Below are 15,336 nucleotides of genomic sequence, written 5' to 3'. Positions count from 1 at the left end.
ACGGGGCCCCAGCAGGCAAGGGGGTGCTGCATGCCTCACCTGCAGGGCCAGCTTCACCCTCTTGGTGACCGCGTTCTCGGGGAAGGTGGCTTGCACCAGGGGCACCAGCTTGCTCGTCAGAGAGCCGCCCTCGGGGCCGATGGTGTCGTAGTCCTGGTAGAGCCGTGACATGATCACGAAGTACAGGGGGAAGTCGGTGGTGACAATGCGGCAGACGCGCTTCTTCTCCAGCTCCTCCAGGCTCCCCAGTTCTGCAACCACACGCACGCGCCCGCCCACCCGCCGGTCACTATCGCAGGCCCCCAGGGCCTCTTGTCCTGGCCCCAGTGGCCCCCTCCGGCAGGGGTGGGAGAGAGTCCAGGCCCAGAGAGAGCAGCACAAGGAGACCAGGCTGCAGGGGGCCTGGGCGCCGGAGCTGGGCCGTCCCTAGACTCTCAGGGCGTCCCCCACCCCAGGAGGCCCTGCCAGCCCACCCCCAGCGCAGCCTCAAACCCCCTCCTCCAGGAGGAAGGCGCTGCGTGGCCCTGGGGCTCGCTCACCTTCGTCCAGCCCGTTGAGGATCTGGTCCAGGTAGCTCTCTTCGTAGCGGTTCTTATGTTCCTTCCACACAGAGCCGTTTTCACTCCTCAGCACCACGAGCTCGCGGTCCCCACGGCCTTGGGAGGCGAAGTGGGGGATCTCCACGATGACAGGGCTGGGGGTGGACAGAGGGGACGGGCTGGGGCTGGACGCAGGCATGTGTGCCGTGTGGGCGACGGCCGTGGGCTCGGGAGGCAAGAGCAGGTAGGCGGGGGGCAGCGGGGTCCCCCCGATGGACCAGTCCTCACAGTGGACAGACCTACCTCAGGTTCCTAAGATGCACTAAGATGACCTCAGGTTCCCAAGATGACCCTCTCAACAGGCCCAACCTCACTTTGCAGGGTGTGTCCTGCCATGGCCATGTGGCTGAGGCTCAGCAGAATAACCCTGACCTTGGCCCTGACCTTGAGAACACATCCATGTCCTGGACAGGGGACCAAACCCCTCTGAGCCTCAGCATCCTTCTCTGTCAGTCTAGACAGTGGCATTTCCTCAGGAGGATGGTTGTAGCCGTTGCTGTTATTTAGTTGCTGAGTCATGTCTGACTCTTTGCAACCCCACAGGCTATAGCCCACCAGGCTCCTCTGTCCATGGGATTCTCCAGGCAAGAATACTGGAGTGGGTTGCCATGCCCTCCTCCAGGGGATCTTCCCGACCCTGGGATCAAACCTGCATCTCCTGCACTGCAGGCAGATTCTTTACTGCTGAGCCACCAGGGAAGCTAGGACGGACTTTGAGCATCATATTTAAAGGGGAAATCAACGTGAAAGTTTACAGCTGCTCTGCAGTTGGTGGAAGAAAGCTGGGGATGGGGGACGAGCCAGGCCATGGATGCAGATGGGAGGTCAGGGCCTCCTGGGCCAGGCCTGTCTCAGCATGGAGCCCATGGTGCCTGAAGGATGCATGGTTGCCAGGAGAAGTGGGTCTGCTGCAGGAAAGGTGAGGGGGGCCTCCGAAACCATCAGTCTTGTCCTTGGGAACAAGGCTGCAAGGCTGTCTTCTAGGAAGACCGTTTCAGAACTTAACGAAACCCCAGGGGGGCCTCCGAAGTAGCCGTTTTCATCCCCTTCTAAGAGCGTCACCCAGGACCTGAGGGTGCTAAGCTCTCCCCAGGCACCAGCCTCCTATGCGTACCTAGGAGCCCAGGAGCTTCTAGTTCTGACGAGTCAGGACACAGAGAAAGCAGGTGGGGGAGGCTCCGGGCTCGCCTCCCCTCGGCCCGGGCATGGCAGGGACCGGTCAGGGGCAGGGGAGCGACCTCTCACCTCAGAAACTGGACCCCCGTGGGCCCCAGCGCGATGACCCTGCTGGCCAGGCCCTCCTCCTCGGCCAGCGGGGGTGGTGTGGGCAGCTTCTGGGGCTTCACCAGGCGGCAGGTGATGCGGGTGGGTGCTGCGCACGTCCGCGGCGGGACCACCACCCTCAGGCCGTTGTGCCGGCTGCCCCGCATGGAGCCCCCGCGGGCGTCCACCATGAAGCTCACCAGGAACCTAGGGCACAGCGGGTCCGTGTCGGCCTCTCCCGGGCGGGCGGGCGAGTGGGGCCAGGGCTGCCAGCCCCTCCCAGGCCACTCACCCTGTGTGCACGGGGCTGGCCACAGGGCTGATGTTGTCTGAGGTCTCTGTGGCCGGGCTGCTGGGGATTAGAGAGTCTTCATCGTACTCTTTGGACACCTGGGGACAGGGCAGGGGAAAGATCAGCTGTTACCACCCGCAGGCCATAGCTACAGCCGATGGTCCCGGCCAGTGAACCTCACGCAGAGGCCAGGGAGGCTCGGCCAGCCACCAAGGGCCCAGCGAAGGAGGTGCTACCCAGAACTCACTGACCCTTTGGGACAAAACTCACCCAGAGTCTAAAAGGGAGCACAGGCCTCCTGGGACCTACACAGCCTCTCCTCGGCTCAGGACCCTGGGCCAGGCTTCCAACGCTGGAGCGAGTCCTCCTTCCCATCCAGCCTCGGTCTCATCTCACGTGCCACATGCACTTCCAGCCTGCCCCCTGCCCTGCCTGCCCCGTGAACCCTGCCACGTGAGCTCCATGCAGTTCCTTTTCACATGCGAGTTGGCGCCGGAGCCCACGCCATCACCTACAAGCTGCTCGGCTCTGGGCAAACCACGTGAACTGGGGCATCAGGGGAACGAGAACAGACCCCCCAATCCCAGGGTGGGGGGCTTCCCGCTTCTTCCTCTGCAAATGGGATGGCCTCCCCTCCTCACAGCGATGCTGTCATTGCAGGACCTCAGGGCTGCCTCGGCCTAGGGCGTGTCCATCACAAGGACTCACGAAGTCTGTAGGTGCGGATCCTACCCACCCCCTCCAGCTTTGTTCTCAACTTGGCCCTCGCTCTGGCATCTCCATCTGCCCAGGCACCCACGTCCGTCTCCCTCACTGGACCACCCTGTGCATTGTCCATCTCGCCTCCTCTGAGAACCCTTGCCCTTGACTCTGTTCTGGAAGGGCTCCCCGCCGCCCCCAACGCTGCTGAGCCCTTGGGTAGTCACCCCCCTGTGTTCTGAGACCCTCCTGAGCTGGACCATCTGCTCCCACATCTTCCCACACAGAGTCCCTTCCAGGGCGCCTGGCAGGCCTCCGGGAACCCCCTGCTGACTCGGTTCATGACTTAGCAGGGGGTCAGAGTGCACAGTTGGCCAGGGAACGGCAGAACCCGGGTCCCCTTGGAGCTTTCTCATCGCTGTCTTTGGCAGCACCGGGCGAATGTGCCATGGCAGTGTCAGGGCCGTATCTCACCATATCTCCCAAACTCCCCCCATCCCCGCAGCGTGACACCACCATCACAGCCCTGTGACCTGCCCTAGGGTGGGAGGGCTGACCAGACCACGTCACAGCCATCCTCTCCCAACGCCACACTTGGGTCCAGGGCTTCCGCCGCTGCTTTCAGACACACATCCCTTCGGGGCAGAGGAAGAGACCAGCCTCAGCTGGAAAACTGACATGTCTGGCTCAGTGACCAAGCTCAGGGCAGCCGTTTCCAACCTCTAAACACTACACTGCTCTCTTCTAATCCCAGAAAACCCCTTTGCCCTGGGGAAAAAAAAAGAGTGCCAGCTGGCATAAAAATTAAATCGAGGAGCAGTACATTGTTTTAAACCATCCCACCCATTTGGGGGACAAATTCAAGCAGCATCAAGGGAAGCCACAAATAAGGTATTATAATGAGTAACAGCCACGCTGGGGACATCTCTCCTTGGCATCCCCTTTTCACCTGGACTGGTATTTTTAAGCTCCCAGTAATCCCTTGAGGAACGTGAGGCAGAAACTGTCCCATTTTTATGGATGTGAAACAAAAAGGTGCCGAGTTCTGGACTTGCCCGCAGCTCCACAGAGGTGCGGCTGCAGCCTGGGGCTCCCTCTCTGGTACCCGGGCCCGTGGCCCCCATGGGGGCAGACAGCGTGTGCTCAGGGCGTGTGTGCAAGAGAACACGGGCTTTGGAGCCAGAGCTTGTGCTGCCAGTTCTCAGCCCCGCCGAGCCAGCACGAGGGCGTCCCAGGCCCGCTCGGGCTCTCGAGACTCAGATCTTCGACAGTTGGGTTTATATGAGTGCTGGGGGCACAGCTGCTGCAGAAGACACGTGAAACCTGGGATCCGTGGGGCTTGGTAAGTGCGGGGAGTTTTATGAATTCTTCCCGTGCTTCAAGTCATCTCAGAGCAATCACTGCCCGGGGAATCTGTTCCCCGCCAAGAGGAGGTAAGAGAAAGGACGCGTCTCACCTGATCTGGCTCTTCCGCTCTGATCACCACTGTCTCAGGTGTGACGCAGGGAATCCGTGGGATGGCTGGGGATTCCACCCTGTACGCCGAGGACATTGGGACATCAGGGCACAATCCTTCTGCATAGCCCGTCATCTTCCTCTGGGCGCCTCAGAGAGACATTTCTGTACCCCCAGGATCACCTATCCAATCCGATCCTGCCCCCTCCACCATCTGAACCCCACTGGCACAGGCGCTACATCCTGGCCTCCCCCCTCCACCTGTAAGCCTTTCCGCAGAGCCTGTCTTGAGCCCGAGTTGAAAGACTGCCTCCTCCAGGAAGTCTTCCTGCACACACCACCCCAGTTGTGTGCCCTTAGTCCCCTTGTTGAGGGAACTCTTGCTCTGGCCGGAACATCTTATTCTGCATCATGGTCTGACCACTGGTGTGTGTTTTCATCCTACCAAATACATCTGCAGGTTCCCTGTGGTCGAGGTCTTAGTTTTGTGTTCCTAACTGAAGTGTTCTTGCCTGGAGAATCCCAGGGACAGGGGAGCCTGGTGGGCTTCCATCTATGGGGTCACACAGAGTCGGACACGACTGAAGTGACTTAGCAGCAGCAGCAGCAGCAGCAACTGAAGTTCAGTAATACTAATCACAGGTTCCCTTCTCCTTGGTCCATGGCCCTCATAAGCCCTGGGACCAAGCCGGCACATGTCTGTCTTTTCAGAAAACCCCAAAGGGTTCAGTGTTCTTACAAAGTTGTCGCTTTAAGATTCATTCACAGAATCCCTGTGTGCGCCAACACACGCGCATGGGAACAGCTCACCGCATTCCCGGAGGAATGAGAAACACGTACCAGGCAGACACAGGCCCTCTGTGGACTTTCCCTAATGGACCGACCAGCTGATGGAGGGATGTGGCTGGCCTGTGAGCTCAGCTCAGCAATAGTTTTTTCCTTATTATTTAAATTTCTTAATTGAATGAAAGGTTCTCTAAATTCTATGGTGCTGTACAATTTTCAAAATTTTACACATGTGATTTCATATAATCCTGTAATATGTGTGTGTGTGTTAGTCACTCGGTCGTGTTGGATTCTTTGCGACCCCATGGACTGTAGCCCACCAGGCTCCTGTGTCCATGGGATTCTGCAGGCAAGAACAGTGGAGTGGGTTGCCATGCCCTCCTCCGGGGGATCTTCCCAACCCAGGGATCGAACCTGGGTCTCCTGAATTGCAGGCAGATTCTTTACCCTCTGAGCCACCAGGGAAGCCCCATCCTATAATAATCTACCCCTTTTTTGACAACGGTTTCTAATGGGATCTCCCTCAGTGGATTTTTTTGGTGCGAAACTGAGAGTCTGAAAGGGGGAGGGGTGTGGATAGAGCACTGAGGGAGGGGAGGAGAAACAGTGGGAGGCAGGGACTCCAGAGAGGGTGGCAGGCTCTAGGGGAGACCTCTGCCCCCGCCTGGCAACCCCGGTGCAGGGCTGGCTTAGACACTGGACCAGCTCTCTGTCCAGGTCTGGCCTTCCTGGAACCTCCCTGCTCCAGGATCTTCTACCCTGAGTCAGGGGAGGGGGGACCTCCCCACGGGAGCAATTCTTACACTTGGTCCAGCTTCGGCACGAAATCCAGGAGCTCTTTCTCTTCATCTACATCCCTGGCATCCGGTCTCTCTGCCCTGGAGCCAAGATCCTCCCCTGAAATCACACAGGTTTAAGTGAGTGATAGGAAGGAGATACCCTCTTTCTTTTTAAAAAGTATTTTTCCTGCTCCTCCTCTCAACACTTGCCCCCACCGGGGCATGAGGCAAGGTCTCTGATGCTCGAAGGGGACCATAGCAACGTCTTCATCTTCAACCAGCCCTGTACCTCCAGCCCTGGAGCCGGGCAGCCAGTCCCTAACACAGTCCCAGTCCCTAACACAGTCTGCACCAGGCTTTGGAGAAGATAACAACTCAATCAAAAGGAACTTTCTTCCTTTGAGGGGGGGAGGGGTGGTGGCGTGCTTCAAAACATGTGGGATTAGTTCCCCAAAAGTGAATGTCACTCAATCGTGTATGACTCTTTGGGACCCCATGGACTATATGGTCCCTGGAATTCTCCAGGCCAGAATACTGGAATGGGTTAGCCTTTCCCTTCTCCAGGGGATCTTTCCAACCCAGGGATCGAACCCAGATCTCCCGCATTGCAGGCAGATTCTTTACCAGCCGAGCTACCAGGGAAGCTCTGACCAGGGCTCAAACCCACACACCCTGCTCTGGAAGTGCAAAGTCTTAACCACTGGACCACCAGGGAAGACCTGGAAGGAATCTTCTTTGCCTGACAAGTTCCACTTCAGAACAGCCCTTGTGAAGGGTGCTCTTTCTCTAAAGAGGTGCTTCTGTTCTTCTCCTCACCACATGCAACAGAAGAACAAACCCCCGTGGAGCAGAGCCCATCTGTCTGGAGAGGCGCTAGGGACTTGCGTAACCTCAGCAGCTGCATCCAGATTCCCGAAGCCCATCGCCGGGACATTCAACCTCTGTCTGCAACCCCAATTTTGCCTCTTTGATTCTCTCTCCTCCTTGCCCTGGAGTGGGGGTCCTGGACCTCGCAGGGTCCTTTCCTGCCCCTCAGCGGCCCCTTCTGGCCTTGTGATCAGGAGCCTACAGGATGGAACTACAGCAGCTCATGCAGTTATGACCGCAGACACAGTGGCAGGTGGCACGGACACAGACACGCACAGATCGGAGCCGCCCGCCAGGGCATGGACCTTACAGGCAGAAATGTCCTGTTTGAGCCAAGCTCCAATTGTTATGGAAAGCAGGGGTGGATTAGTGACAGCTTGGGTTGCTGAGGGTGAAATGCACTCATGAGAAAGGACCACAGGGAACAGAAAGTTTCATACCCATTATAGTTATATGAGCAGTTCCTGGAAAGCAAAGAAAGAGCCACGTTTAAGGAAGGACAGGATTGAAGTCAGGGAAAGTGAGAGGTGTTTCCTTCAAGGGCATTCAGGAGAGCATTTACCACCTACTGGGTTACCAAGATGGAAGGGGCCAGAGAGATAACCTGGTCCAGCCCCACCCTTCTTTATCACCAGGATTCTCTTCCAATTTAAGCGAGGAGACAGGTGTACTTGGGGCAGGAAAAGTGCTACGAGTACCCCGCAGCCCACAGCAGTGGAAAACACAGTCATTTCATAACGGATCCACCCCCAAAACCGACTGACCCACTGTGTGGTCTGAAGAGCAGCTGATGAAAAGGAATTCTTACGCATTTTAAATCAAACAGTTGCTATTCGTTCAAAGCACAAGGAATGCACCAGGTGGAATTTTACGACAGTTCCTTACGGCTCTGAGAGCTGATCTGAGCAGAATCATACTCCAGGTATGCTATATGCAAACACACGTGTGTTTATGCAACTTTCTGGGATTTTCTATTTTTAATCTCTGTGATGTAGATTTCCTTCTCCTACAATCACATTGAAGAAGCCCTTTCGATAACGGACAGCATCATTAGAAAGTGGTTCTTTCCAGCTGCGACTCTGATGACCTGGTGACCTGGGGTGGCAGCCAGAGGCCCCCTGAGTGAGTGTTCAGAGCCCCGAGTGCCCCCCTTCAGCCTGACTTGACCCACACGTGGTATGGATCCCAGCCTGCACCTTCATCTTCAGAGACATCCAGGATCTCATCCACCGTCTCTGGGAAGCTCATCCGGTGTTTGTCCGTGATCAACTGAAAAGAAAACAGCAAGGAATTCAACCCCAACACTGCAGTGGGCCCTTCTACCCAGCCAGCAGTTATTTGGTTATGACAGTGGAGACCGGAAGGAGATGAGAAGGGAGGATTGTCCCAAATGAAGAAAAGGACAGCTAAGAAGGTCTCTGGGGTCTGGCAGAGGGGGCGATGAATGGAACCCCAGCTTCTGGTTGCCTGGTCCCTGCCCTCAACTCCAGCTGGGCCGCCCCTTGGTCTGGTCAACGCCCCAACTCTTCTGGCCACCAGGTGGCAGTAAAGCCCCGCCTGATGGAGAAGGACCTCCCCCCTCCACCACCACACACACACTCCCCGCACCACCAACCCTCAATTCTTTGGGCTTCAAGCTTCCCTCGGGAATCCCAGGACTCCAGAACACGCGCCACTTCCTGAGGCAGCCCCTGGGGCACCCTGCAGGCCGTGTGTGTCTGAGGAGGGGGTGCAGGGGAGGAACAGACGTACCTCGACGCTGGTTTCCTCGGTCACAACCTTGAGCACGTCCGTTACAGAAATGTAGCCCAAGCGCTTGGCTATGGCCAGAGGCGTGGTTCCATTCTGGGGAGAAGAGCAGCCGGACGGCGTGATCAGCCCAGACCCACAGCCCAATCGTTCACACCTGGAGCAAGACCCTGCACACGTGTGCACCCAGATGGCTGTGGTTGGCGGTGCTTGAGGAGATGGGGTGCCGGGGTACTTAAACTGCCAGTGCTGGGTGTTCAGAGGAGATCTCGCCACCGAAGTCAAGTGCGGCCGAGAGGGAGGCAGTGGAAAGGCCGGGGTCAGGGAGACACCGGGTGGGGTTGCAGGAACAAGAGGGCCCCGGGCAGTACTGCCCACGGCTCCCAAGGCTGGTTCTTCGGGTGTCAGTTACTGAGCATGGACACAGTTCAAACAACCCACATACTTTGGTGAACTCTTTTTAGGCCAGCCGGAAATCACAAGTCACCAGAAGATGAGGCAGGGGCAAATTTCTACTCTGATTTTAAAGGGAAGAGCTAACTGAAATTAAATGGATAATGAGGCTTTCCTTCTTTTTTCTTTTTTTAACTTTTTGACTGTACCATGTGGCCTACAGGACCTCAGTTCCCTGACCAGGGATCGAACCCATGCCCTTTCCAAGTTCTCTGCATCCAGGGTCTACCCCACGCAGATTAGGCCCCATCCACAGCTGTGGCTTCAGCAACCACAGTGACAATCAAAGGTCCTCACACTCCGAGCTGGAAGCAGTCACGGAGATAAGCCAGTATTTCTGACAGTCCTATTGCCCAGGGAGGAAGTGCCTGTTGAACAGTGACCGCTGACGTGGCTGAAGACCCCAAGGCCCCCAAACATCAGGACCCACCCAAGACATTTGGTTCTGTTCACTCTCTTTGCACTGAGAACAGCTTCACAGATTTTAGCGGGGATTTTGCGAAGGGTTTGGACAACATTTAAATAAAAGGGGGAGGGTAAACGGTGCTACTAGGATAAGCTTCCACCTTCCGGAAGGAGGCCCCATGCCCCGGGGAGCCTGTTCAGGCCTCAGACACACTGGAGGCTGACCTGAGCTTCCCCAGTAAAGGGACGTCTCAGCGGCCACCGTGGGAGCAGGTCTCCAGAATCAGGGCCCCGGGCGGTACTCACCGAGCTGACCTCGTTTGGGGAAGCACCATGTTTGAGAAGCAGTGTCACGATGTCTGTATGGCCCTGTTGAGCCGCCTGGTGCAAGGGGCTGTATCCGAGCTGTAAAGTGGGTAGACATTTGGGAGGATGAGCTAGCGATAGAAAGGAACTAGCGCAGCCCACCCACCACAGAGCCTATGCTTTCTGTATGCAAAGTTAAAAAAAAAAGCATTTCCCCCATTTCTTCCTCCAGCATCAAAGCTGAAAATTGCGGCAGAGCCCCACGTGTGCCCAGAGTGATCCTAGGTGCCTCTGAATTTGGCACTGGTCTTGTTACTGACCAGGGTCCTTGGCTTTTCCAGTCAATAGAAATTGATCAGAGGCCAGACAAGAAACTCAGGCAAGGCTTTACTGGGGCCCCTGCTGCAGCGGGGCTGGGGGATTGAAAACAAGTAACAGGTTCCCTTGCTTGCTCCCCAGGGGGAAGGGACAAGCTGGTTCCTGACATGGAGTGATGGTAGGGGTGGCTCCAAGGGTCAGGCTGGAGGGGTGACTCAGGTGGTTTGCCTTTGGGTGGTGCTGCATGCAGGGGGCATCCACAGAACCCTGCTTTTGTTTCTGACAGCCTGTTTTTGCTCCCAGCTCTTTACAAGTGGCAGTTGGGTTTTTGGTCTCTGTATCTTGTCTTCCATGACTTGCCCCAGCTGCTCAGGCAAGCGGTTATTTTTAGCCCCTTATAGATTCTTTGTATTTTTGTTGTTGGAGGAGATGTTTGTCCCGGTGCAAGCCCTGCAGCAAAGGGGGGTGGTCCCAGCGTGTCTCTGTCTCCGGCATCCCCATACCTTGGTCTTGGCATTGACGTCTGCCTTGTGCTGTAGCAGAAACTTCACCAGCTTGATGTTCCCGTAATGACTGGCCACGTGGAGTGGAGTGTAACCCATCTGGAAGGTGAGAGAGGAGAGAGGGTGACTGGCAGGGCTTCTGGGGACAACACGAGTCACCCTGAGCTGGACGAGAAGGAAACTCGCATGGTAACGGTGGTAAAGGGGAGGATGGATGAGGAGGCCTTGGCAAGGTTGGCAGCGGCTCCCTGGGGTGAGCTGTCCAGGCTGTCGGAGGACAGGGGCTTGGGAGGGGCATAGGGCTTGGCCTCGGGCAAGCGCAGCGTGAGGTGAGCGGGGAGACTCAAATGGGGCGGGAAAGCGGGTGATGGGTAAACCAGCCCTGGGTCTGGGGAAGAGGGCCCGGCAAGGAGGCGCCTGTTGGTGTTAAGTCTTGGTGGTGAGCGAAGTTCCCCAGGTGAAGTATGGCAAGAAAAAAGTGGCGCTCACGGAACTGAGGCAATATTTAGAGGGATTTCAGAAAAGAGGGTGGGGAGGGGGCAGCAAAAGGAAGGAGGAAAGCCAGGAGAGATCCATGCTGCACAAGCCAAAATGGGTCACTCGGAGAGCGGGGGAAGCTGGGAGGGCAGGGGCCTTGCATGAGAAGGAGGTCCTTGCTGACCCGGACAAGACCTGCCTTGCCCTGCTATCTGGGCTACCAAGTGGTATAGTCATGCACCATGATGGTAGGAGCTGGCCATGGCTTGGAATGAGTGGACTTTGGGTATTTATTCACTTGGATTTTGTCCGCAGAGGAGGTAATTCTCAAGGAAGCTGTTCTGCTGAATATTTTAGTGCTCCCTCCACAGGCTGACAGGCCAAGGCTCTCTCGGCCCCTAAGTGTCCTGGGGAGCCTAATTCCAGAGACCATCTGGATCCAGACCCTGCAGGCTGGACCTGAAATGATGGGCTGGCTTTGAGATCTCTAAGGTCTAATAAAGGTCTGTCTAGTCAAAGCTATGTTTTTTCCAGTAGTCATGTATGGATGTGAGAGTTGGACTATAAAGAAGGCTGAGCGCTGAAGAACTGATGCTTTCCAACTGTGGTGTTGGAGAAGATTCTTAAGAGTCCGCTGGATAGCAAGGAGGTCACACCAGACCATCTTAAAGGAAATCAACCCTGAATATTCATTGGAAGGACTGATGCTGAAGCTGAAGCTGCTATGCCTTGGCCACCTGATGCGAAGAACCGACTCACAGGAAAAGGCGCTTATGCTGGGAAAGATTGAGAGCAGGAGAAGGGGGTGACAGAGGATGAGATAGTTGGACGGCATCACTGACTCAATGGACGTGAGTTTGAATAAACTCCAGGAGATGGTGAAGGGCAGGGAAGCCTGGTGTGCTGCAGTGCATGGGGTCGCAGAGTTGGACAAGACTTAGCGACTGAACAAAAGCAGCAACAAGTTCTAACTCACAGTATAGGCTCTCTCAGGGAAAGATGCCCAAAGACTAAACTGGGCTGGCAAGAGAACCTCAAAGATCCAGAATGTTCTTGGGTTTTAAGCAGGTTCCTGTAGAGGCTATAGGCAGTTGGGGATAAAATACGTCTTGGGTTTTTCTGGGAGCCTTTAACGTCACACTGCCGACTGGTGTTCCTGGTGGGCTCTGGAAGCTGGGGCTGGAGGGGTGTTGTTTTGTCTCTTTCATTTAATACACTTGCCTTGCAGTGAAAAGGAACAAAATGATGCTCTTCCAGGAAGCCTCCTTTTCCCACCAAATAGAAAGACCCTCTCCTCCCTCTATGCTCCCTCTGGTTCACTAGCACCCTCCTTGTACTGGACATCACACCCGCTATCCCTTTCTGCCTCTTACATCATCTGCAGGTGGCTCGAGGCAGATTCCACTGTGTGCTGGGCATCCCCCACCCTAGAAGGCACGGAATTATCCAGTGCGACCAGGGAAACCTGACATTTTGACACCTGGCTCATGTAAGACAGGGACTGCAATCATGACTCACTACAGAGGCTCAAAGGTTTAACCAACTTCTTACACTCCCCACTGGAAAGTGAGTCTGTTGGCCTGGGGCCCACTGCTGCCCCTAGGAAGTGGCAGACAAGAATGGGCCGCTGTGTCCTCGGGGTTTCCAAACTCCTGGGATGGACCAGTGAGGGAGGCCAGAACAGGCAGGCCCGTGGGCGCAGGGGGCAGGTGTGGACAGAATGTAGGCTGTGGGTCTTACCCGTGTGGTGGCGTCCACCGTGACACCGTGTTTGACCAGCACATCTGCCACTGGAACGTGGCCTTCTTGTGCGACCAGATGGAGGGGAGTGAGTCCACTCTGGGAAGGAAAAGAAGTTCATCAGCTTGCAGCCAAGATAGAGTTCTAGGTCACACTGGGAAAGCACTAAGGTTTGGGAGTCAAACTTGGCTCTGTAGCTACCAGCTGGCTGTTTGACCTCAGGCAAGCTCTTCTAGGCCCGCACATCCTTAGCGAAAACATGAGGTGGTTGAATGAAACCAGAGGTCAGCAATGGCTTCTGCTAAGGGCCAGCTCATCAATATTTTAGGTTTAACTCCATCAGTTATAGTGAGAAAGTGTGCGTGCCAACAGGTAAACGAATGGGCATGGCTGTGTTCCAATAAAACTTTATTTATACAAACAAGTGGGTGGGCCGGATTTGGCCTTCAGGCCGTAGTTTGCTGATATCTGAACTACATGAACTTTTTTGTCCATTTCAGTGGTAACATTTCTTATTTCCACGACTTGAGATGAGCTTCAAAGTCTTGGTTTGCTTATCGAGAAAACAGGGATTATCAATGACAGATCTCAAGGGCAAAGGAAGGCTCACTTGAGAAAACACAGACAAAAGCACGTTGTAAAGCAAGATGAGCCATTTAAATGCAGTCTGTGGGTCGCACACCCAGCCAGTGCTTCGCTGGAAAAAGGGGGGAACGATAGAAGATTCTGCTGGGACCAAAAAAAGCTGGATTCTTGGAGTTCTGGTCACATCCTTCCCATAGCACATAGTAGAGTGTTAGGGGCTCAGTCATGTCTGACTCCTTGCGACCCCGTGGAATGTAGCCCGCCAGGCTCCTCTGTCCACGGAATTTTCCAGGCAAGAATACTGGAGTGGGTAGCCATTCCCTTCTCCGGGGGATCTTCCTGACCCAGGAATTGAACCCAGGTTTCCTGCATTATAGGTGGATTCTTTACCATCTGAGCTACCAGGGAAGTCTGTCTCACAAGGATGGCAATACTCCCAAAATCCTGCTTGATACGTGTGCACTCACACAAAAATGCCAGGAAAGCCTTCTATCTGCTGTATCTGACTCTACAAGCCTTACTAACCGTGGGGCAAATGGAGCTGCCCCCTCTCCAGAAACTCCATTCGCCCTCCCCTGCCATCTGTCCTTTCCCCCTGGCTGACGGGAGGCCCAGAAGCAGTGCCCCCCACACCGGAGCCAGCACAAGTGGGCAGGGCTGCCCAGAGAAGAACAGGTCCTGGGTCAGCCCCAGCTACCAGGCGCCGTGCCTGACCCCTGGGATAACACAGTAGCCTGTCTGGTGATGGTGGATGTGGGTGGGTGGGCGTGTCTCCAGGGCAAAGCAATGCCATCCTGCCCCCGGTCCCTGACAGAGCTCACTTAAATGGCACCAGCAAGAAATGAATATAATGGTGCTGCCCTAACGGTTCCCTCCTGGGGGTCACCTGTCCAAACCTACCCAGAAAGAGCCAGTAGATCCCGTAGATTGTTAAAGAAATATTAAGTTATCCCTAAAATGCTTGTCCTTCTGAAACTGTATGATGTTCACGTGTCATCTGAAGAAGTGACTCTTGATAGCGTATGATTCCGTTTATGAGAAACGTCCAGAACAGCAAATCACAGTGACAGAGAGCAGACGAATGGTTGCCAGGGGACAGGGGTTTGAGGGAGACGGGGTGTGGCTGCTAATGGGCTTGAGGTTTCCTTTTGGGGTGGCGGGAATCTCCTGAAGTGAGGTAGTGGTGGTGTTCATTCAATTCTGCAAATATACGCCAAACCACCAAATAGTACAGTTCAAACCAGTGATGTTTATGGTATGGGAGTTATATTTCAATAAAACGGCTGCTCAATAAAAGAACTGACTCTTACAGACTTAGAGAACGAACTTATGGCTTCTGGGGGATGGGCTTAGGGAGTTGAGGATTGATATTTACACACTATTGTCTATTAAATGGATAACCAACAAGGTCTTACTGAACATCACCTGGAACTCTGCTGGATGTTATGTGGCCACCTGGAAGGGAGGGGAGTTTGGGGGAGAATGGATAGATGGATATGTAGGGCTGGGTCCCTTCACGGTACACCTGAAACTATCAGGACATTCTTAATTGGCTATAACCAAGTACAAAACAAAAAGCTTAAAAGTTACAAAACAAAACAAAAAACAAAAGAAGGGACTCTTAGCCTTTCTTGGGCTGTGCATTCCTTTGAGACACTAATGAAAACCACGGGCACGTCACCGGGGAACAAGTTCCCAGGTTCTCCCTCCACAGGTCACTACCCCAGGAGGGTTTTCTACTCACACGCCAATAGTCCCTGGACTGATCATCCCACTGAAGGGACAGGTCAGCACTGAGAACAATGCCTTCACTACAGAAAAAGAATACTGAGTTCCAACTTCACACATTCCTGAACGTAGAAACTGGCCTCTATGTGGGAAAGTGTGCGGTGGACTTCAACAGTGATCTCTGTGTGGGTTCTTGAGTCATTCTATTCAGGAAGGACCAGCTTTGGCATCAGGTAGGCATGGGGTCCTACAATCTTGGAATTAGCAACCTTTCTGAACCTGTTCATTCACTTATAAAACTGAGATAAAACCTACACAGGGCTGTTGTAAGG

General features: G+C 54.8%; 1 protein-coding gene across 6 annotated transcripts in view; it reads right to left on the bottom strand.

Moving 5' to 3' along the window:
* ANK1 (ankyrin 1) overlaps positions 1-15,336 on the bottom strand; it is a 107,785-nt gene that overhangs the window by 42,728 nt on the left and 49,721 nt on the right. For all 6 annotated transcript variants that reach the window (XR_016036506.1, XM_055416650.2, XM_088832709.1 and 3 more), the window contains exons 18-29: positions 12,692-12,790; positions 10,475-10,573; positions 9,654-9,752; positions 8,493-8,585; positions 7,937-8,009; positions 7,181-7,204; positions 5,898-5,991; positions 4,310-4,388; positions 2,155-2,252; positions 1,845-2,069; positions 540-694; positions 40-251 (exon numbers count right to left, since the gene is read on the bottom strand). Coding sequence is in view for 5 of the 6 variants with exons in the window: in XM_055416650.2 (XP_055272625.2) it covers positions 40-251; positions 540-694; positions 1,845-2,069; positions 2,155-2,252; positions 4,310-4,388; positions 5,898-5,991; positions 7,181-7,204; positions 7,937-8,009; positions 8,493-8,585; positions 9,654-9,752; positions 10,475-10,573; positions 12,692-12,790 (1,350 nt within the window). In the remaining variant the exon portion in view is untranslated. The remainder of the gene's footprint in view (positions 1-39; positions 252-539; positions 695-1,844; positions 2,070-2,154; positions 2,253-4,309; positions 4,389-5,897; positions 5,992-7,180; positions 7,205-7,936; positions 8,010-8,492; positions 8,586-9,653; positions 9,753-10,474; positions 10,574-12,691; positions 12,791-15,336) is intronic.

The sequence above is a fragment of the Moschus berezovskii genome, chromosome 26, assembly GCF_049115385.1.
Source record: "Moschus berezovskii isolate FMDL1 chromosome 26, NW_MosBer_1.0, whole genome shotgun sequence".
NCBI lineage: Eukaryota > Metazoa > Chordata > Mammalia > Artiodactyla > Moschidae > Moschus > Moschus berezovskii.
Note: the sequence above shows the minus strand (reverse complement) of the source record. Positions and strands in the feature narration are given on the sequence as shown.